This window comes from Dreissena polymorpha, chromosome 5 (assembly GCF_020536995.1).
Source record: "Dreissena polymorpha isolate Duluth1 chromosome 5, UMN_Dpol_1.0, whole genome shotgun sequence".
Taxonomy (NCBI): domain Eukaryota; kingdom Metazoa; phylum Mollusca; class Bivalvia; order Myida; family Dreissenidae; genus Dreissena; species Dreissena polymorpha.
Genome location: NC_068359.1, coordinates 44,348,015 through 44,370,744, shown reverse-complemented (window position 1 = coordinate 44,370,744; position 22,730 = coordinate 44,348,015). Strand labels below are relative to the sequence as shown.

The 22,730-nt window shown below is 36.9% G+C and overlaps 2 protein-coding genes and 1 long non-coding RNA gene across 4 annotated transcripts; all 3 read right to left on the bottom strand.

Moving 5' to 3' along the window:
* Nucleotides 1-1,013: 1,013 nt before the first annotated feature.
* LOC127831192 (tigger transposable element-derived protein 4-like) lies at nucleotides 1,014-1,722 on the bottom strand. Its single transcript, XM_052356183.1, has 2 exons — nucleotides 1,494-1,722; nucleotides 1,014-1,441 (listed from the first exon to the last, which is right to left on the bottom strand). The coding sequence occupies exons 1-2, from the start codon at nucleotides 1,720-1,722 to the stop codon at nucleotides 1,014-1,016; spliced, it is 657 nt and encodes a 218-aa protein (XP_052212143.1).
* A 129-nt stretch (nucleotides 1,723-1,851) lies between these two features.
* LOC127831190 (jerky protein homolog-like) lies at nucleotides 1,852-2,481 on the bottom strand. The gene has a single exon (XM_052356182.1). The coding sequence runs from the start codon at nucleotides 2,479-2,481 to the stop codon at nucleotides 1,852-1,854; it is 630 nt and encodes a 209-aa protein (XP_052212142.1).
* Nucleotides 2,482-11,609: 9,128 nt separating this feature from the next.
* LOC127831387 (uncharacterized) lies at nucleotides 11,610-21,089 on the bottom strand. 2 transcript variants are annotated; one of them, XR_008026408.1, is made up of 9 exons: nucleotides 20,708-21,089; nucleotides 18,925-19,028; nucleotides 18,537-18,623; nucleotides 16,756-16,859; nucleotides 16,368-16,454; nucleotides 14,586-14,689; nucleotides 14,198-14,284; nucleotides 12,417-12,520; nucleotides 11,610-12,115 (listed from the first exon to the last, which is right to left on the bottom strand). It is a non-coding gene; the product is annotated as an uncharacterized LOC127831387 (long non-coding RNA). The 2 variants fall into 2 exon arrangements; XR_008026407.1 differs by lacking the exon at nucleotides 20,708-21,089 and having other exon boundaries at nucleotides 18,925-19,154.
* Nucleotides 21,090-22,730: the final 1,641 nt, after the last annotated feature.

Genomic DNA, 22,730 nt, shown 5'->3' with positions numbered 1-22,730 from the left:
TCAGGATATCGATTGTCCGAGTTACATAATCCCCATTGACACCGTTTTACCATTTTGATTCTACGTTTTTTAAAGAGGAAAACAAAAGAAACATGTTGAAATAAAAGTGAACCTAGACATAGCTTGTCTAGGAAATGGCGGATAGTTCATTGCTAACTCGCGCGCCCGATTAATCGATCACTGATTGGTAGATCAATTCTTAGATAAGGATTTGATTGACAGGCGGCGTCATGTCAATTAAGTAACCATGATATACCACTTTATATGGTTGTAGGTAAAAGTGTTCTCTAGATATCGTGCTGAAGCAAATGGTCTAAAGATTGCCCAAATTAAATATAGCCAACTGACTGAGCAATATACCCCTGCTTCTTCAAAGGAGGCATAATAAACTTCAAATGTATTGTTCCATTATTGATGCATATTAATAATGAATGTACTGTTGATCTGCAGTTCAAAGAATGGGGCTTTTTTTATGTGTGTCGGTATTTTTTTTAATGCCTTGAATTGCAAGCTTTTAACCATGGGAATGTACGGTTCCGTTATAATACAAGTACAGTAGACTCTCTGTAAACCGGACGGTCTCGGGACCGGCCTGATCGTCCGGTTTTCAGAGTTTTCATACTGCCGAAATATACATGGTATTCATTGTGTACAGAATCGCATAAAAAAAAAAACGTATATATTTACATGTACCATGTGATAACTGTACGCAGGTACTGATGATGTTAATCACATTCTTAAAAAAATGTGATTTTAATCGATTAAAAGCAAAAAAAAATCCATACCGACTTATTTTGATTAATCCCAAAGTGAGCGTGGTGCTTTATACATGTATGTACGTGGCATTTGTCATATAGGCGAGTGACGACACAAATAAGATTGTTGTAGAAACACGATTTTTTATTTAATACATACATGTACCACATTTCATAAAACATACACACAAGCAAAAAACAGCGTCATAATTATTTTTTAAGATATTCATAATCTCAAAAACTAATAATTCTTAAACTTTACGATTTCACAAAAAAGTCCAAGATCACTCTCTGCTTGAAAGCACATTTCTCCTTTACAATCTCATTTTCTGCAATGTTAAGGAGGGTGTCTGCCGTTGACAGGAAGTCGCTATCCTTTTCATGTCCATACCGCTGCATACGGAGGGCAAAGTCTCGGATCTCTTTGATAGTCACTGGAGGTACTTCCGGCGTTTCCTCTTCATGGTCAACGTCATCGGTGGCATCTGCGAGATCGGAGGCGTCGGTGGCGTCCTCTTTATAACCGTTCACGATGTCTGATTCCCATTTGGCTTCATGGGTCTCGTCGTCATTGTCAAATGATGTCAGCTCATCAAGCTTGAACCTGAAATGCAGGACAAGGTCCGCGAGAGGGATGTCGTCGTCGGGGTACTCTTCGTCTTCGTCGCTAGGTTCCTTGGTCTCCGCTGGAAATCCACATGCTCTGATACACTTCGCGATCGTTGAAGCTTGTCTCGCCTGCCACGCCTTGCCACGCCTTGACTGTCCACTTGATTGCGTCCAGGAGCATCACTGAGCGACAAACACTGGCAGCGTCGTCAGTCTTCTCCATTGTGGCCAGCAGCGCTCGCAGCATGAACCTCCTGTAGACAGCCTTGAACGCTCGAATAACTCCCTGGTCCAGCAGCTGCAGTGCGGACGTAGTGTTGGCCGGAAGAAAGCTCAACTGGACGTGGCTAAGGTTCATGTCGGCGGTGTGGGACGAAGCATTATCCAGGAATAACTCGCTCGTTCTTTAAGCAGCGGGGATTTGCTGCTTTGACAATGACCAGCGGTGTCAGCTTCTCTCCCGTGGCGCTGCATGCGAAGAGGACAGTTATCCAGTTATCCTATCCTTGTGCACTTTGAATCCCTTTGCACCGTCTCCGCGCACAGCCAGGGTCTTGTCAGGTAATGCCTTGTAGTAGAGGCCTGTCTCGTCGGCATTGAAGATGTTCTCAAGGCTGTATCCCTGTATGATGTCTGGAAGCCGGCTCTTGAAGTCACTGACTGTCTGCTGGTCCACCCCAGCACTCTCCCCGGACACCTTGAACGCCTTCACTGAGTAGCGGGACTTCCAGGAGGTGAGCCAACCGCTGGACCCCTTGAAGTCGTGGAAGCCCAGTTCCTTTGCGAAGCTGCTTGCTTTCTCCTGGATCACAGGTCCAGACAAAGGGAAGTTCTGGGCCCGCTTCCGGCTAAACCACTCCCACGTCAGCTCGTTCAGTCGGTCAAACTTGCATTCGTTGTCGAAACGGAACTTGGAGCCAGATGCATTTTTCTCCCACTGCTCCTGGTAGACGTTCTTTTTCTTCAAGATGTCGCCGACCGTTGACTTCCCGATCTTGAAGCGCTCGCCGAGTGCCTTCAGAGATGGTTTTGGTTGAGCAGTTGATTCCGTGATGAGCTTTATCTTATCCTCTAACGTAAGCTCTACGCGTCTGCGTTTAGCTGGAGGCTGCGACATTTTAGATGCGTTCAAAATAAGTAAACGGCAATCAATGAATTTGCATACAGATGGATGGATATTTAACAGTCATATTTCTAACAGTTTATCTGACAAACAAACAAACAACCATTTCAGACTTAAAAACATGGCTATAAGATCTTTTAAAATACCCGAGAAGATCACAAGAAAGTGATCGTCGCAACGGCATGCATTAATTTCTTAATTAAATTGTTTATCATAGGCGATAATAAATAATTAATAAAACGATTGGGTCAATCACTTTTTGGTGTTACCGCACGTCTATTATAGACATTCACAGTTTGTTTACATTACTTAATCGGACTCCCATAGCGCAGTAACGACTTGACACCTTTATGGTATGTTTAATTCGATTATCGATAATTGCGCGAGCAAAATGTGACACCGCACTCGCTTTGCTGACTAGGTATTGTTATTTTCACGCCTCGGGCATCTTGAGAATTTAGACCGTCCGGTATACTCAATGTATTTTACGTTGAAAATGACAAAATTTACGGAGATACCCGTCCGGTTTCTGGTTTTCAGAGAGTCCGGTTTATTCAACATTTTTTTACAAAGAAATAGGAGAAAATACGGGACTGGCCCGACCGTCTGGAATCGGGAGAGTTCCGGTATTCCGAGAGTCCGGTATTGGCAGAGTCTACTGTATAGAATTTAACCCTTTTCCCATCAGAAGCAAAGTGAAAATGGCTTTTGCAACTCGCAGTCTGTTCAGGTTTTATGCTGTTTGCTGCTCATCAGTATCTAAGGGTTGGAAATGAAGCCTTTAAACTTGAATTAAGTAAGAAAGGTATTTAAATAATTGTAACTTTCTTAGTGACTACAAATGCGTCAAAGAAAGAAAAGTTTGTCCCAAGCGGTGGTTGATCAGCGTCCATTGGATCAAAAGGTGACAGCGTAATCCACTCAGCCCTCCTGACTTGAACAATAATAAAGTCACATTTTATGCTTGATTTCAGTGATGCACGTGATGTAAAAATTCTACTGATTATCAGAATTTGTCCAAATTATTCACTCATTTTGCACTTTTAACACTTTATAATTTTAACATTTCAAATACTTCATAAGTAGTATTTTGCTCATTGTTTTATAATATTCTTATTTTTTTTTAATCTATGATTAAACATTTCAGATATTGTCATTTCAACAATCTGTGAACAAGTCGTTTTAATTTAAATTCATGTGTTCCATTTATTGTATAGCAATACAAATAAAAATTACATAACAAGTACTAAAAGGCCAATTTTCTTACTAATTATATCACTGCAATTAAAAGCCATCATGTAGGTTCACAACGTTAGATCTGATTGCTATTTTCATTTTATTTATTTTTAATCCAGATTTTACAGATTTTGTTATTGTTTCACACAACCTAAGAAACGTTTCAGCGGTAGCAATCTATTAGCCAAACCGATTCAATTCTTTAACAGTGTTGCAAAATTAAACAAGAAATCTCCATAAAACATAAAATATGCATAGAGATTAATACTCAGAAGGGTATACGTTTAATTAAAAAAAAAAAAAAACAGGCTTAACGCATATTCAGCATCAAGTGTCAAAATCTTAAAGGCTGCAAGCCCTCCACTGGTAAATTTTGACTGTAAACTGGTGAGTCATGCTTATGCAGCTCAATAAATATTATTAGAATTCAGACTCTTTGAAATGTAATTTCAATGACTTCTATAGCACAGTATAATAAGTCCATGCTAATTTGCGGATTTCAAGGACTTTGCAAAACAGATTTGTAATCTTAAGAAAGATATAACATACTACAGTCAGATCTCATTAATGGATTAGCAAACTCTGTTATTTCACTATCATAATTCCTGATCTTATCATTGTAATTATTCATAACTGTCAGTATTAGCAAATCAACATTAGTAAAGTCATAAAGAAATTTCAATGAAATCGCCAACTAGTTATGGCATGTTTAATAGGGTGAAAGTAATCAGTTAAGGTTAATTAAATTCACCAGTCCTCTAAAAAAATATCATTTCAGGTCATGATATCGTAGTTAACAGGTAGTAGTTAAAGGACAAGGTTCACTTAGGGTTAAAAGTGGCACTATGGGATTTTAATTCACGACAATTACCTGAAATAATTATTAAATTTGTGTACTTTTGAAAAAAATTATTAAAATCATCAACACATTCATGGTATAGTTGCAATGGCAACACATTCAAACACACCCATTTTATCATAATAAGATACTAAAGTTCTCCATTTAAAAAAAAATCTTCGGAATTGACTGCCTATAACTCAAAATCTATTAATAATAATTATCATGTTGAATATGCATTTTACTCAAAAACATATTTTAGTTCTCTTTATTGACCCTCACATTCAACATGAAAATGATGAATTACTTTAGATTTTCAAACAAGGACATAATGGAATATGAATACCGGTTAGCATGAATATGAACTAATACTGCTTCAAGCATAAATGAGTATTGTCAAGAAGTATAATATGAGCCTTGCTCTGCGAAAATGGGGTTTAATGCATGTGTTAAAGCGTTGTCCCAGATTAGGAATGACACATTCTGCTTTTATTGTATTTTTTGTTGAAAGGAAATATCTACTGCGCAAATATCCAGCTTAGGCAGAAAGTGTCGTCCGAACAGGCTTTTCAGGGAAAACACAACGCACATGCATTAAACAACATTTTCCCAATGCGAAGCTCATATTCACGCCAACTTTGACATAAATATTGAATATCAATAAAATACGGTCAAATACTCGGGCATCTTGAGAATTTAGACCGTCCGGTATACTCAATGTATTTTACGTTGAAAATGACAAAATTTACGGAGATACCCGTCCGGTTTCTGGTTTTCAGAGAGTCCGGTTTATTCAACATTTTTTTACAAAGAAATAGGAGAAAATACGGGACTGGCCCGACCGTCTGGAATCGGGAGAGTTCCGGTATTCCGAGAGTCCGGTATTGGCAGAGTCTACTGTATAGAATTTAACCCTTTTCCCATCAGAAGCAAAGTGAAAATGGCTTTTGCAACTCGCAGTCTGTTCAGGTTTTATGCTGTTTGCTGCTCATCAGTATCTAAGGGTTGGAAATGAAGCCTTTAAACTTGAATTAAGTAAGAAAGGTATTTAAATAATTGTAACTTTCTTAGTGACTACAAATGCGTCAAAGAAAGAAAAGTTTGTCCCAAGCGGTGGTTGATCAGCGTCCATTGGATCAAAAGGTGACAGCGTAATCCACTCAGCCCTCCTGACTTGAACAATAATAAAGTCACATTTTATGCTTGATTTCAGTGATGCACGTGATGTAAAAATTCTACTGATTATCAGAATTTGTCCAAATTATTCACTCATTTTGCACTTTTAACACTTTATAATTTTAACATTTCAAATACTTCATAAGTAGTATTTTGCTCATTGTTTTATAATATTCTTTTTTTTTTTAATCTATGATTAAACATTTCAGATATTGTCATTTCAACAATCTGTGAACAAGTCGTTTTAATTTAAATTCATGTGTTCCATTTATTGTATAGCAATACAAATAAAAATTACATAACAAGTACTAAAAGGCCAATTTTCTTACTAATTATATCACTGCAATTAAAAGCCATCATGTAGGTTCACAACGTTAGATCTGATTGCTATTTTCATTTTATTTATTTTTAATCCAGATTTTACAGATTTTGTTATTGTTTCACACAACCTAAGAAACGTTTCAGCGGTAGCAATCTATTAGCCAAACCGATTCAATTCTTTAACAGTGTTGCAAAATTAAACAAGAAATCTCCATAAAACATAAAATATGCATAGAGATTAATACTCAGAAGGGTATACGTTTAATTAAAAAAAAAAAAAACAGGCTTAACGCATATTCAGCATCAAGTGTCAAAATCTTAAAGGCTGCAAGCCCTCCACTGGTAAATTTTGACTGTAAACTGGTGAGTCATGCTTATGCAGCTCAATAAATATTATTAGAATTCAGACTCTTTGAAATGTAATTTCAATGACTTCTATAGCACAGTATAATAAGTCCATGCTAATTTGCGGATTTCAAGGACTTTGCAAAACAGATTTGTAATCTTAAGAAAGATATAACATACTACAGTCAGATCTCATTAATGGATTAGCAAACTCTGTTATTTCACTATCATAATTCCTGATCTTATCATTGTAATTATTCATAACTGTCAGTATTAGCAAATCAACATTAGTAAAGTCATAAAGAAATTTCAATGAAATCGCCAACTAGTTATGGCATGTTTAATAGGGTGAAAGTAATCAGTTAAGGTTAATTAAATTCACCAGTCCTCTAAAAAAATATCATTTCAGGTCATGATATCGTAGTTAACAGGTAGTAGTTAAAGGACAAGGTTCACTTAGGGTTAAAAGTGGCACTATGGGATTTTAATTCACGACAATTACCTGAAATAATTATTAAATTTGTGTACTTTTGAAAAAAATTATTAAAATCATCAACACATTCATGGTATAGTTGCAATGGCAACACATTCAAACACACCCATTTTATCATAATAAGATACTAAAGTTCTCCATTTAAAAAAAAATCTTCGGAATTGACTGCCTATAACTCAAAATCTATTAATAATAATTATCATGTTGAATATGCATTTTACTCAAAAACATATTTTAGTTCTCTTTATTGACCCTCACATTCAACATGAAAATGATGAATTACTTTAGATTTTCAAACAAGGACATAATGGAATATGAATACCGGTTAGCATGAATATGAACTAATACTGCTTCAAGCATAAATGAGTATTGTCAAGAAGTATTATATGAGCCTTGCTCTGCGAAAATGGGGTTTAATGCATGTGTTAAAGCGTTGTCCCAGATTAGGAATGACACATTCTGCTTTTATTGTATTTTTTGTTGAAAGGAAATATCTACTGCGCAAATATCCAGCTTAGGCAGAAAGTGTCGTCCGAACAGGCTTTTCAGGGAAAACACAACGCACATGCATTAAACAACATTTTCCCAAAGTTTCCTCCGCAACTGGGCTTGAACTGACTCTGGGAGTAAAAGTCTAGCACCTAAACCACTCTGCCATCCGTGCGCCTACCTCTAAGGTTGTATTTTATACAAATTTTCTCCAAATTATTCAATAGTTTCGCGCTTGTGATGCTTTATAATTTTCAGGTTTTAAAATTTTAAAAGATGCATATAATGGGAATTTTATAGCATGGTAAATGGTCAGCATTACTGTTCCACCAAAATGTAAAAAGGTCCCTTTAATATTAATAAATAAATAATATACAAAAAAAGCAATTAACTAGTTTGAAGATTGGAGCTTTTTATTATGACAAAATAATTAGTATGGTAAAAAAAACATAGTGTTTTAACTTTATAATTTGTTGTTAATGTCAATTATTTTAAGCAATACTTCAAATAGTTATGCTATCTCTTAACTGAATCGACTTAAGTATACGTTTCTTTAAGTTAAGTGAACCTAAATTTTCAAATATTTGAAGCTGATGAAAATAAGTCATAAATATATTACCATTATTGTAACAAATGTCGAAAAATTTAAGGAATCTAATGCAATCACATTTATGTTTCATTAAAAAATGGAAATAATACAAATTATGTACAAACCACACTTGTTCAGGCTACAGGACAAGTCTGTATTATGTGTGGTAATTGTACACCAGCATTTGTCTCCCTTGTTTCTAATATAATCTCTCTTTTCAAGTTATTCTTCAATTATTTTTATTCTAAGTCAACACATAAACCCATTAATTGGTTACCATTTATTTTGAAATTGTTAGAAGCCTAAGGTTGACCAGTCAAAGTTACATACAGTCAGGTGGAGATGTTCAAGGCTGGCGCAGGCGTTACTAAGGAGACAAATGAGCCTAGCTCTGGGGACCCAGGGCTGTATGCATCTGCGTAAAGTTTCGTCCCAGATTAGCCTGTGCAGTCTGCACAGGCTAATCAAGGATAACATTTCGGAAAAAACTTGATTTTTGCTACCAAGAGACATTCTTGAAACGAAAAATATCATAAATGCAGAAAGTGTCATTCTTGATTAGCCTGTGCAGTCTGGGACGACACTTTACGCACATTCATTAAACCTCCTTTCCACAGAGCACAGCTCATATATGTTATATATTTATAATAAAATAATACAAAACCCTTACTGGCCGATGACTTAAATACTTATCCCACTACAGTTATGATTAAACTTCTTGTGCATACATTTTTTGTATCAAAACTGATATTTTAAATTTAATACATCATTTAGATTGAATCAAGTAATTTCAAACTATAACATTATTCTGCAGACATCCAAAACATCATCATAACTTACATCATATAATAGATCCAGCGTCATTGTTATAACAGATGACATAATATACAATAAATACCAGGTATTTGCAAGGTTATGAGTCCACACACAGTTGAATTATTAAAAAAGTAAAATGTGATGTAAAGATTACATTCCAATAAGTAGGATGTCCCAGCCTTGAGGTAAAACAGATTCCTCCAATCAAATTACCTTGTCGAACAAACCTCTTCACGGTCAATTATTGTTCTTTACCTACAGATAGCCGTCTCTTAACAAAACTCAATTACTTCCAAATGACAATGCATAATAAATAAAACTAATTAAATTTGTTTTATTACTTTCCACAATGTAGCTTTAACCCCATGTCCATTTATGTTTGTCCAATTAAATCAACATAAAGAACATTTTTATCCAGATGGTCAAAATATTAAATGGGTTAATTTTGATTTTACAGTGTATCTTATAGAAATTATGGTATTAAACGCAAGTTGTTTCTAAACAAAATAACAATTGCACAGGTGTTCAAAGGTCTGTGAACTAGTGGTTCCGTAAATCAAACTGCATTCACGTACAAATGTATTTATGTAATTTGTATTATTAATTAAATTAAAATAATAATCTGCATATACCAAAAACTGACATGTCATCTTGAAGGAGTAACATACATTCTACCAATAATGAACAATACAGGTGTGTTGCAAAAATGACTTAGGGTAAAAAGAATAACAACAAAATTATAACTGAAATAGCATCAACTTTACTGTCTTTTGAAATGTACAGAATTCTAAAGCTCTTCTTTTAGGACATAAACATAAAACAATTTTCAATAACACTTTTGAAATGGAAATAATATACTACTCACAATTTGCTAAGGATCACTTTTTATAGTATGTGTAATTTGAAGTTCACCCCTAGCTAGATTCAGCCAGCGTCACGCATCAATTATAAGTCAATACATAAAAATAAAATCAAAAACACACATTCTAATATCAAAACCTGCAAAATAATAATTTAAATTAAATTAAATTGAAAATAATGTGAATATAAAAATTGATCCTTAGCAAATTTTGAGTAGTATATTTATGTGTGTGTGTGTGTGTGTGCATTTTGTAAAGTTAGCTACAATTTAATTAAAAAGGCCCGAAGTCGCTTACCTGAGTCATGATGACACTAAAGATCCATAGTTGTCCATCAACAGAGTGTCAAGCGTGCACCGTCATGCGTACTTTGGCACGGCGCATCCCTCTTCAGCAGTGGTTTACGTGCTGAGTGTGCCATGTCCTAGGAGACTTGCTGGCCAAGGATTTATAGTTTCTCCCACCCTTGGTTTTTCTGTCTGAGTGATTCTTCTCATACTTCTTAGCTGATATTCATCTGTCCTCTATCCTTCAACCTGCCCAACTTAGGAAGCTCCGTCTGGAGTTTTAACTCCTGCTGGCATAGCTCTCTTTGTCAAAAAGGCACTCAATCACCAGGAATCAGTTGCGTGCTAGTCCTTGAAATAATATTTAGAGCATTCTCAGAAGTAGCAATTTCGACCAATGTTGAAGATAGCTGTAATTACCAGCTATTTATTTTTTTAATGAAAGGCATTCAATTTTGGAGTAAACTGAGGAAAGCACATCTGTCTGGTATGGTGCCCACTAACAATGTGGCGTGATTGGGGATTGAACCCGAGTCGCCTAGATGAGAAGCGCTGGTACCAACCACTGCTCTGACAAAATTTTTGGGGTCTGTTTAAACTTAAGTAAAACAAAAACATGTAAACAACAACAAACCGTGGCAACCCCACATTAAATTCTTTATGATCATCTACATTTTTAACAAGAAAGCTATTAACTTTTGAGCGAAATCCAGTCACCAGTTATTTAACAGGGGTGTATTACACCACAGGTACTTGAAAAAAAAATGTTGTTCTTATATTTATTATCTCTTATTATATATATAAGGACAAAAAAAATAAGTACCTGTGTATTATACAATCTTCTTTCGGACGTACGGCGGACTCGTGCAATACTTACTTTGTGGATGCATTAAAAGGTCTATCAACAGTTCTTCATGTACAAGATACAACTTACAAGATACAAACTTTTATTTAAAGTCGGTTTACAGTAGTAACAGTTCAAATATGTATATTTTGTATAGATCACTGCGTTGAAGTACGCAACCGATTGTGAACCATCGACAATCAACTGAATACTTTATGAAGTCTGCGCATTCACAGTGTGAAAAACGTTTAATAATTAAGTCGTCTGTAGGTTACGCATGCGCAATTAATTTCCTTCTATATTACATATAAAATAGTTGATGTTCGATATCAATTTTTACCATGACCAAGCGTTTCAACACTATATCATACATACATCATTGGAAAGATAAATGCATAATCTTTTGAAAATAATGCATGCAATCAAATTCTATGTGTTGTAACTCAAAATATTTACCTTAGAATAGGCACACCAGTTTTGACACATGTGGAGGCGACCATTTTTACTCAAATAGTATGACCTACTTTCAAAGCCGGGAACCATCGACAGAAAAAGTAGAGCACAAAAATGGCTTTTTTTTCTTATTGCTTACAAATATACCTTCAAATTAATACCAAAAACAACCATTTGCATTCTATTTTACAAATCCTAGGCAGCATTCACTGAACAATGTGTGCTATATATCAAATTGACTGCATGTAACCCTGTAAACAGGAGTTCCGGTTTGGGATTATGTGACCTTTAAGAGAACCCAACCCCTTTAAATTTATATAAAAGGCACTTTTCCCACAGGTATAATCAGTTTTGAGACAGATCACAAAGTTCCGGTACAATGACACACAGATTTATTCATAAAAGTCGCCGTTGAAAGCGTCATGCGTAACAGCGTTTCGCGTCAAGAATTATGGAAGAAAAGCCAAACTTGGTTTCATCATACATGCAGCACTTAGACTTCATACAAGTCATCACTTTCGATTCTAATAGGCAAAGTTGATGTAACAGATGACTGAAGAAGTGACAAAAATCATCAATGGCAATATTTGTGCATCAAAGCAGGTTTTGAACAGGTTTCGAACAAACTTTTTTTGGGGGGGGGGGCACATTTTAGGTAAAATCCATGTAGAAGCAGCATTTCTGATGTCATTTCACCCAACAAAAGGGCTTGCTTGCATGGAAATACAACACACTTGAATTCCTGACTCAAAAAAAGTGATCGTCAGACATGAGCTTTAAGTCTTTTGCCACACCTGGACCTATGAATCCTAGGCTCGCGTTCCGTCTCGGACAGGCTCCGGAAAGTGTCAGTCTGGCCCGGGTGCTCGATTCCGTGTAATCTGAGGAAACAAAAAGGTTTCTTGTGCACATTTACCAATAACGGTGCCAACTAATGTAAGTGGGATACAATTAGAGTAAGCTTTCAATAGTCTTTGTTGCTTTATTTGCTGCAAAGGGATAAGTCACCATGCCGGAATCACATTGTTGGGCACACTGGTAAAGTTATCGCCTTAAAATGTTGTTTCAGAGCTGCAGTAAATGTAAAACACCCAATTTTCCTAATTTTGGGGACAAACGTGTGCCAAGGTATCAAAGAAATCATTTTACAATAGATTTCACTGAAAATAACGGTGTACTAACCTACAAAGACACCGATCCTCTCGACACGACTGGGCGAGTGTTGAGGGCTGTCTCCGAATCAGTCATGCTGTACAGTTTTTGATGGCCTGTCACTTCAGCCGGACCTGTAAACCAATTGGACGACAGTTCAGACAGAGCTATAGACCCATTTCGACACCGCCTACAAATGCACGCTTAGGTTTACGCATAATAATAGTGATAATGGGGTCACTTAAATACAGATTCCCTGGTGTTTTTCATGCGGGGTCTATGACAACAACATTCCTCCAGCAAAGAAAGCATAATATTATTATCATTTTTGTGTTTTCAGCTGAACACTTGATTTTGCTTGAACTCAGCAAGATATCCAAACAGGAAAAATAAGGCAAAGTAGTGTTATGAAAACTTATTCTGAGTAGAATTGCCTGACGGGGTTGAAAGCGAAGGCAAATAACAGTGTCGGTCAAATATTGGCAGGCATTTTTAACAGTAAAAGGTTCAAAAAGTAAACAATAATAATAGATACAGATGAAATAAAGACATGCATTAGGTTCATTTTTGAGATTGATGCAAATTAATGTCAAAATGTCACTGAAAAACAATACCGAGTGTTTAAGTAGTCTTAGAATATGTCTCCGGAACAGGTTTCGGTGTGATTTTCCAGCATTTACCCCCCGTATTACCCCAAGTGCTACAGCCCAATTGCAAACAGCCCTAATTTGGGTCAAAATGACATCTGGCAGTTATGTTTTGCAATACAGAGAGTTTTTGATGGTCAATTGTCAAAATTCTGGCAGACGACTAACTTGGTCGGAAGTTCTTAAAGGTTACGCATGCGCAATTAATTTCCTTCTATATTACATATAAAATAGTTGATGTTCGATATCAATTTTTACCATGACCAAGCGTTTCAACACTATATCATCATACATCATTGGAAAGATAAATGCATAATCTTTTGAAAATAATGCATGCAATCAAATTCTATGTGTTGTAACTCAAAATATTTACCTTAGAATAGGCACACCAGTTTTGACACATGTGGAGGCGACCATTTTTACTCAAATAGTATGACCTACTTTCAAAGCCGGGAACCATCGACAGAAAAAGTAGAGCACAAAAATGGCTTTTTTTTCTTATTGCTTACAAATATACCTTCAAATTAATACCAAAAACAACCATTTGCATTCTATTTTACAAATCCTAGGCAGCATTCACTGAACAATGTGTGCTATATATCAAATTGACTGCATGTAACCCTGTAAACAGGAGTTCCGGTTTGGGATTATGTGACCTTTAAGAGAACCCAACCCCTTTAAATTTATATAAAAGGCACTTTTCCCACAGGTATAATCAGTTTTGAGACAGATCACAAAGTTCCGGTACAATGACACACAGATTTATTCATAAAAGTCGCCGTTGAAAGCGTCATGCGTAACAGCGTTTCGCGTCAAGAATTATGGAAGAAAAGCCAAACTTGGTTTCATCATACATGCAGCACTTAGACTTCATACAAGTCATCACTTTCGATTCTAATAGGCAAAGTTGATGTAACAGATGACTGAAGAAGTGACAAAAATCATCAATGGCAATATTTGTGCATCAAAGCAGGTTTTGAACAGGTTTCGAACAAACTTTTTTTGGGGGGGGGGGCACATTTTAGGTAAAATCCATGTAGAAGCAGCATTTCTGATGTCATTTCACCCAACAAAAGGGCTTGCTTGCATGGAAATACAACACACTTGAATTCCTGACTCAAAAAAAGTGATCGTCAGACATGAGCTTTAAGTCTTTTGCCACACCTGGACCTATGAATCCTAGGCTCGCGTTCCGTCTCGGACAGGCTCCGGAAAGTGTCAGTCTGGCCCGGGTGCTCGATTCCGTGTAATCTGAGGAAACAAAAAGGTTTCTTGTGCACATTTACCAATAACGGTGCCAACTAATGTAAGTGGGATACAATTAGAGTAAGCTTTCAATAGTCTTTGTTGCTTTATTTGCTGCAAAGGGATAAGTCACCATGCCGGAATCACATTGTTGGGCACACTGGTAAAGTTATCGCCTTAAAATGTTGTTTCAGAGCTGCAGTAAATGTAAAACACCCAATTTTCCTAATTTTGGGGACAAACGTGTGCCAAGGTATCAAAGAAATCATTTTACAATAGATTTCACTGAAAATAACGGTGTACTAACCTACAAAGACACCGATCCTCTCGACACGACTGGGCGAGTGTTGAGGGCTGTCTCCGAATCAGTCATGCTGTACAGTTTTTGATGGCCTGTCACTTCAGCCGGACCTGTAAACCAATTGGACGACAGTTCAGACAGAGCTATAGACCCATTTCGACACCGCCTACAAATGCACGCTTAGGTTTACGCATAATAATAGTGATAATGGGGTCACTTAAATACAGATTCCCTGGTGTTTTTCATGCGGGGTCTATGACAACAACATTCCTCCAGCAAAGAAAGCATAATATTATTATCATTTTTGTGTTTTCAGCTGAACACTTGATTTTGCTTGAACTCAGCAAGATATCCAAACAGGAAAAATAAGGCAAAGTAGTGTTATGAAAACTTATTCTGAGTAGAATTGCCTGACGGGGTTGAAAGCGAAGGCAAATAACAGTGTCGGTCAAATATTGGCAGGCATTTTTAACAGTAAAAGGTTCAAAAAGTAAACAATAATAATAGATACAGATGAAATAAAGACATGCATTAGGTTCATTTTTGAGATTGATGCAAATTAATGTCAAAATGTCACTGAAAAACAATACCGAGTGTTTAAGTAGTCTTAGAATATGTCTCCGGAACAGGTTTCGGTGTGATTTTCCAGCATTTACCCCCCGTATTACCCCAAGTGCTACAGCCCAATTGCAAACAGCCCTAATTTGGGTCAAAATGACATCTGGCAGTTATGTTTTGCAATACAGAGAGTTTTTGATGGTCAATTGTCAAAATTCTGGCAGACGACTAACTTGGTCGGAAGTTCTTAAAGGTTACGCATGCGCAATTAATTTCCTTCTATATTACATATAAAATAGTTGATGTTCGATATCAATTTTTACCATGACCAAGCGTTTCAACACTATATCATCATACATCATTGGAAAGATAAATGCATAATCTTTTGAAAATAATGCATGCAATCAAATTCTATGTGTTGTAACTCAAAATATTTACCTTAGAATAGGCACACCAGTTTTGACACATGTGGAGGCGACCATTTTTACTCAAATAGTATGACCTACTTTCAAAGCCGGGAACCATCGACAGAAAAAGTAGAGCACAAAAATGGCTTTTTTTTCTTATTGCTTACAAATATACCTTCAAATTAATACCAAAAACAACCATTTGCATTCTATTTTACAAATCCTAGGCAGCATTCACTGAACAATGTGTGCTATATATCAAATTGACTGCATGTAACCCTGTAAACAGGAGTTCCGGTTTGGGATTATGTGACCTTTAAGAGAACCCAACCCCTTTAAATTTATATAAAAGGCACTTTTCCCACAGGTATAATCAGTTTTGAGACAGATCACAAAGTTCCGGTACAATGACACACAGATTTATTCATAAAAGTCGCCGTTGAAAGCGTCATGCGTAACAGCGTTTCGCGTCAAGAATTATGGAAGAAAAGCCAAACTTGGTTTCATCATACATGCAGCACTTAGACTTCATACAAGTCATCACTTTCGATTCTAATAGGCAAAGTTGATGTAACAGATGACTGAAGAAGTGACAAAAATCATCAATGGCAATATTTGTGCATCAAAGCAGGTTTTGAACAGGTTTCGAACAAACTTTTTTTGGGGGGGGGGGGCACATTTTAGGTAAAATCCATGTAGAAGCAGCATTTCTGATGTCATTTCACCCAACAAAAGGGCTTGCTTGCATGGAAATACAACACACTTGAATTCCTGACTCAAAAAAAGTGATCGTCAGACATGAGCTTTAAGTCTTTTGCCACACCTGGACCTATGAATCCTAGGCTCGCGTTCCGTCTCGGACAGGCTCCGGAAAGTGTCAGTCTGGCCCGGGTGCTCGATTCCGTGTAATCTGAGGAAACAAAAAGGTTTCTTGTGCACATTTACCAATAACGGTGCCAACTAATGTAAGTGGGATACAATTAGAGTAAGCTTTCAATAGTCTTTGTTGCTTTATTTGCTGCAAAGGGATAAGTCACCATGCCGGAATCACATTGTTGGGCACACTGGTAAAGTTATCGCCTTAAAATGTTGTTTCAGAGCTGCAGTAAATGTAAAACACCCAATTTTCCTAATTTTGGGGACAAACGTGTGCCAAGGTATCAAAGAAATCATTTTACAATAGATTTCACTGAAAATAACGGTGTACTAACCTACAAAGACACCGATCCTCTCGACACGACTGGGCGAGTGTTGAGGGCTGTCTCCGAATCAGTCATGCTGTACAGTTTTTGATGGCCTGTCACTTCAGCCGGACCTGTAAACCAATTGGACGACAGTTCAGACAGAGCTATAGACCCATTTCGACACCGCCTACAAATGCACGCTTAGGTTTACGCATAATAATAGTGATAATGGGGTCACTTAAATACAGATTCCCTGGTGTTTTTCATGCGGGGTCTATGACAACAACATTCCTCCAGCAAAGAAAGCATAATATTATTATCATTTTTGTGTTTTCAGCTGAACACTTGATTTTGCTTGAACTCAGCAAGATATCCAAACAGGAAAAATAAGGCAAAGTAGTGTTATGAAAACTTATTCTGAGTAGAATTGCCTGACGGGGTTGAAAGCGAAGGCAAATAACAGTGTCGGTCAAATATTGGCAGGCATTTTTAACAGTAAAAGGTTCAAAAAGTAAACAATAATAATAGATACAGATGAAATAAAGACATGCATTAGGTTCATTTTTGAGATTGATGCAAATTAATGTCAAAATGTCACTGAAAAACAATACCGAGTGTTTAAGTAGTCTTAGAATATGTCTCCGGAACAGGTTTCGGTGTGATTTTCCAGCATTTACCCCCCGTATTACCCCAAGTGCTACAGCCCAATTGCAAACAGCCCTAATTTGGGTCAAAATGACATCTGGCAGTTATGTTTTGCAATACAGAGAGTTTTTGATGGTCAATTGTCAAAATTCTGGCAGACGACTAACTTGGTCGGAAGTTCTTAAAGGTTACGCATGCGCAATTAATTTCCTTCTATATTACATATAAAATAGTTGATGTTCGATATCAATTTTTACCATGACCAAGCGTTTCAACACTATATCATCATACATCATTGGAAAGATAAATGCATAATCTTTTGAAAATAATGCATGCAATCAAATTCTATGTGTTGTAACTCAAAATATTTACCTTAGAATAGGCACACCAGTTTTGACACATGTGGAGGCGACCATTTTTACTCAAATAGTATGACCTACTTTCAAAGCCGGGAACCATCGACAGAAAAAGTAGAGCACAAAAATGGCTTTTTTTTCTTATTGCTTACAAATATACCTTCAAATTAATACCAAAAACAACCATTTGCATTCTATTTTACAAATCCTAGGCAGCATTCACTGAACAATGTGTGCTATATATCAAATTGACTGCATGTAACCCTGTAAACAGGAGTTCCGGTTTGGGATTATGTGACCTTTAAGAGAACCCAACCCCTTTAAATTTATATAAAAGGCACTTTTCCCACAGGTATAATCAGTTTTGAGACAGATCACAAAGTTCCGGTACAATGACACACAGATTTATTCATAAAAGTCGCCGTTGAAAGCGTCATGCGTAACAGCGTTTCGCGTCAAGAATTATGGAAGAAAAGCCAAACTTGGTTTCATCATACATGCAGCACTTAGACTTCATACAAGTCATCACTTTCGATTCTAATAGGCAAAGTTGATGTAACAGATGACTGAAGAAGTGACAAAAATCATCAATGGCAATATTTGTGCATCAAAGCAGGTTTTGAACAGGTTTCGAACAAACTTTTTTTTGGGGGGGGGGCACATTTTAGGTAAAATCCATGTAGAAGCAGCATTTCTGATGTCATTTCACCCAACAAAAGGGCTTGCTTGCATGGAAATACAACACACTTGAATTCCTGACTCAAAAAAAGTGATCGTCAGACATGAGCTTTAAGTCTTTTGCCACACCTGGACCTATGAATCCTAGGCTCGCGTTCCGTCTCGGACAGGCTCCGGAAAGTGTCAGTCTGGCCCGGGTGCTCGATTCCGTGTAATCTGAGGAAACAAAAAGGTTTCTTGTGCACATTTACCAATAACGGTGCCAACTAATGTAAGTGGGATACAATTAGAGTAAGCTTTCAATAGTCTTTGTTGCTTTATTTGCTGCAAAGGGATAAGTCACCATGCCGGAATCACATTGTTGGGCACACTGGTAAAGTTATCGCCTTAAAATGTTGTTTCAGAGCTGCAGTAAATGTAAAACACCCAATTTTCCTAATTTTGGGGACAAACGTGTGCCAAGGTATCAAAGAAATCATTTTACAATAGATTTCACTGAAAATAACGGTGTACTAACCTACAAAGACACCGATCCTCTCGACACGACTGGGCGAGTGTTGAGGGCTGTCTCCGAATCAGTCATGCTGTACAGTTTTTGATGGCCTGTCACTTCAGCCGGACCTGTAAACCAATTGGACGACAGTTCAGACAGAGCTATAGACCCATTTCGACACCGCCTACAAATGCACGCTTAGGTTTACGCATAATAATAGTGATAATGGGGTCACTTAAATACAGATTCCCTGGTGTTTTTCATGCGGGGGTCTATGACAACAACATTCCTCCAGCAAAGAAAGCATAATATTATTATCATTTTTGTGTTTTCAGCTGAACACTTGATTTTGCTTGAACTCAGCAAGATATCCAAACAGGAAAAATAAGGCAAAGTAGTGTTATGAAAACTTATTCTGAGTAGAATTGCCTGACGGGGTTGAAAGCGAAGGCAAATAACAGTGTCGGTCAAATATTGGCAGGCATTTTTAACAGTAAAAGGTTCAAAAAGTAAACAATAATAATAGATACAGATGAAATAAAGACATGCATTAGGTTCATTTTTGAGATTGATGCAAATTAATGTCAAAATGTCACTGAAAAAACAATACCGAGTGTTTAAGTAGTCTTAGAATATGTCTCCGGAACAGGTTTCGGTGTGATTTTCCAGCATTTACCCCCCGTATTACCCCAAGTGCTACAGCCCAATTGCAAACAGCCCTAATTTGGGTCAAAATGACATCTGGCAGTTATGTTTTGCAATACAGAGAGTTTTTGATGGTCAATTGTCAAAATTCTGGCAGACGACTAACTTGGTCGGAAGTTCTTAAAGGTTACGCATGCGCAATTAATTTCCTTCTATATTACATATAAAATAGTTGATGTTCGATATCAATTTTTACCATGACCAAGCGTTTCAACACTATATCATCATACATCATTGGAAAGATAAATGCATAATCTTTTGAAAATAATGCATGCAATCAAATTCTATGTGTTGTAACTCAAAATATTTACCTTAGAATAGGCACACCAGTTTTGACACATGTGGAGGCGACCATTTTTACTCAAATAGTATGACCTACTTTCAAAGCCGGGAACCATCGACAGAAAAAGTAGAGCACAAAAATGGCTTTTTTTTTCTTATTGCTTACAAATATACCTTCAAATTAATACCAAAAACAACCATTTGCATTCTATTTTACAAATCCTAGGCAGCATTCACTGAACAATGTGTGCTATATATCAAATTGACTGCATGTAACCCTGTAAACAGGAGTTCCGGTTTGGGATTATGTGACCTTTAAGAGAACCCAACCCCTTTAAATTTATATAAAAGGCACTTTTCCCACAGGTATAATCAGTTTTGAGACAGATCACAAAGTTCCGGTACAATGACACACAGATTTATTCATAAAAGTCGCCGTTGAAAGCGTCATGCGTAACAGCGTTTCGCGTCAAGAATTATGGAAGAAAAGCCAAACTTGGTTTCATCATACATGCAGCACTTAGACTTCATACAAGTCATCACTTTCGATTCTAATAGGCAAAGTTGATGTAACAGATGACTGAAGAAGTGACAAAAATCATCAATGGCAATATTTGTGCATCAAAGCAGGTTTTGAACAGGTTTCGAACAAACTTTTTTTGGGGGGGGGGCACATTTTAGGTAAAATCCATGTAGAAGCAGCATTTCTGATGTCATTTCACCCAACAAAAGGGCTTGCTTGCATGGAAATACAACACACTTGAATTCCTGACTCAAAAAAAGTGATCGTCAGACATGAGCTTTAAGTCTTTTGCCACACCTGGACCTATGAATCCTAGGCTCGCGTTCCGTCTCGGACAGGCTCCGGAAAGTGTCAGTCTGGCCCGGGTGCTCGATTCCGTGTAATCTGAGGAAACAAAAAGGTTTCTTGTGCACATTTACCAATAACGGTGCCAACTAATGTAAGTGGGATACAATTAGAGTAAGCTTTCAATAGTCTTTGTTGCTTTATTTGCTGCAAAGGGATAAGTCACCATGCCGGAATCACATTGTTGGGCACACTGGTAAAGTTATCGCCTTAAAATGTTGTTTCAGAGCTGCAGTAAATGTAAAACACCCAATTTTCCTAATTTTGGGGACAAACGTGTGCCAAGGTATCAAAGAAATCATTTTACAATAGATTTCACTGAAAATAACGGTGTACTAACCTACAAGACACCGATCCTCTCGACACGACTGGGCGAGTGTTGAGGGCTGTCTCCGAATCAGTCATGCTGTACAGTTTTTGATGGCCTGTCACTTCAGCCGGACCTGTAAACCAATTGGACGACAGTTCAGACAGAGCTATAGACCCATTTCGACACCGCCTACAAATGCACGCTTAGGTTTACGCATAATAATAGTGATAATGGGGTCACTTAAATACAGATTCCCTGGTGTTTTTCATGCGGGGTCTATGACAACAACATTCCTCCAGCAAAGAAGCATAATATTATTATCATTTTTGTGTTTTCAGCTGAACACTTGATTTTGCTTGAACTCAGCAAGATATCCAAACAGGAAAAATAAGGCAAAGTAGTGTTATGAAAACTTATTCTGAGTAGAATTGCCTGACGGGGTTGAAAGCGAAGGCAAATAACAGTGTCGGTCAAATATTGGCAGGCATTTTTAACAGTAAAAGGTTCAAAAAGTAAACAATAATAATAGATACAGATGAAATAAAGACATGCATTAGGTTCATTTTGAGATTGATGCAAATTAATGTCAAAATGTCACTGAAAAAACAATACCGAGTGTTTAAGTAGTCTTAGAATATGTCTCCGGAACAGGTTTCGGTGTGATTTTCCAGCATTTACCCCCCGTATTACCCCAAGTGCTACAGCCCAATTGCAAACAGCCCTAATTTGGGTCAAAATGACATCTGGCAGTTATGTTTTGCAATACAGAGAGTTTTTGATGGTCAATTGTCAAAATTCTGGCAGACGACTAACTTGGTCGGAAGTTCTTAAAGGTTACGCATGCGCAATTAATTTCCTTCTATATTACATATAAAATAGTTGATGTTCGATATCAATTTTTACCATGACCAAGCGTTTCAACACTATATCATCATACATCATTGGAAAGATAAATGCATAATCTTTTGAAAATAATGCATGCAATCAAATTCTATGTGTTGTAACTCAAAATATTTACCTTAGAATAGGCACACCAGTTTTGACACATGTGGAGGCGACCATTTTTACTCAAATAGTATGACCTACTTTCAAAGCCGGGAACCATCGACAGAAAAAGTAGAGCACAAAAATGGCTTTTTTTTTCTTATTGCTTACAAATATACCTTCAAATTAATACCAAAAACAACCATTTGCATTCTATTTTACAAATCCTAGGCAGCATTCACTGAACAATGTGTGCTATATATCAAATTGACTGCATGTAACCCTGTAAACAGGAGTTCCGGTTTGGGATTATGTGACCTTTAAGAGAACCCAACCCCTTTAAATTTATATAAAAGGCACTTTTCCCACAGGTATAATCAGTTTTGAGACAGATTCACAAAGTTCCGGTACAATGACACACAGATTTATTCATAAAAGTCGCCGTTGAAAGCGTCATGCGTAACAGCGTTTCGCGTCAAGAATTATGGAAGAAAAGCCAAACTTGGTTTCATCATACATGCAGCACTTAGACTTCATCAAGTCATCACTTTCGATTCTAATAGCAAAGTGATGTAACAGATGACTGAAGAAGTGACAAAAATCATCAATGGCAATATTTGTGCATCAAAGCAGGTTTTGAACAGGTTTTCGAACAAACTTTTTTTGGGGGGGGGGCACCAT

Coding starts and splice junctions, on each gene's coding strand:
- LOC127831192 (XM_052356183.1), bottom strand. CDS start 1,722: ATGAACCTTAGCCACGTCCAGTTGAGCTTTCTTCCGGCCAACACTACG. Junction 1,442..1,493: donor GGCGTGGCAAGGCGTGGCAG/GCGAGACAAGCT, acceptor GTGGATTTCCAG/CGGAGACCAAGGAACCTAGC.
- LOC127831190 (XM_052356182.1), bottom strand. CDS start 2,481: ATGTCGCAGCCTCCAGCTAAACGCAGACGCGTAGAGCTTACGTTAGAG.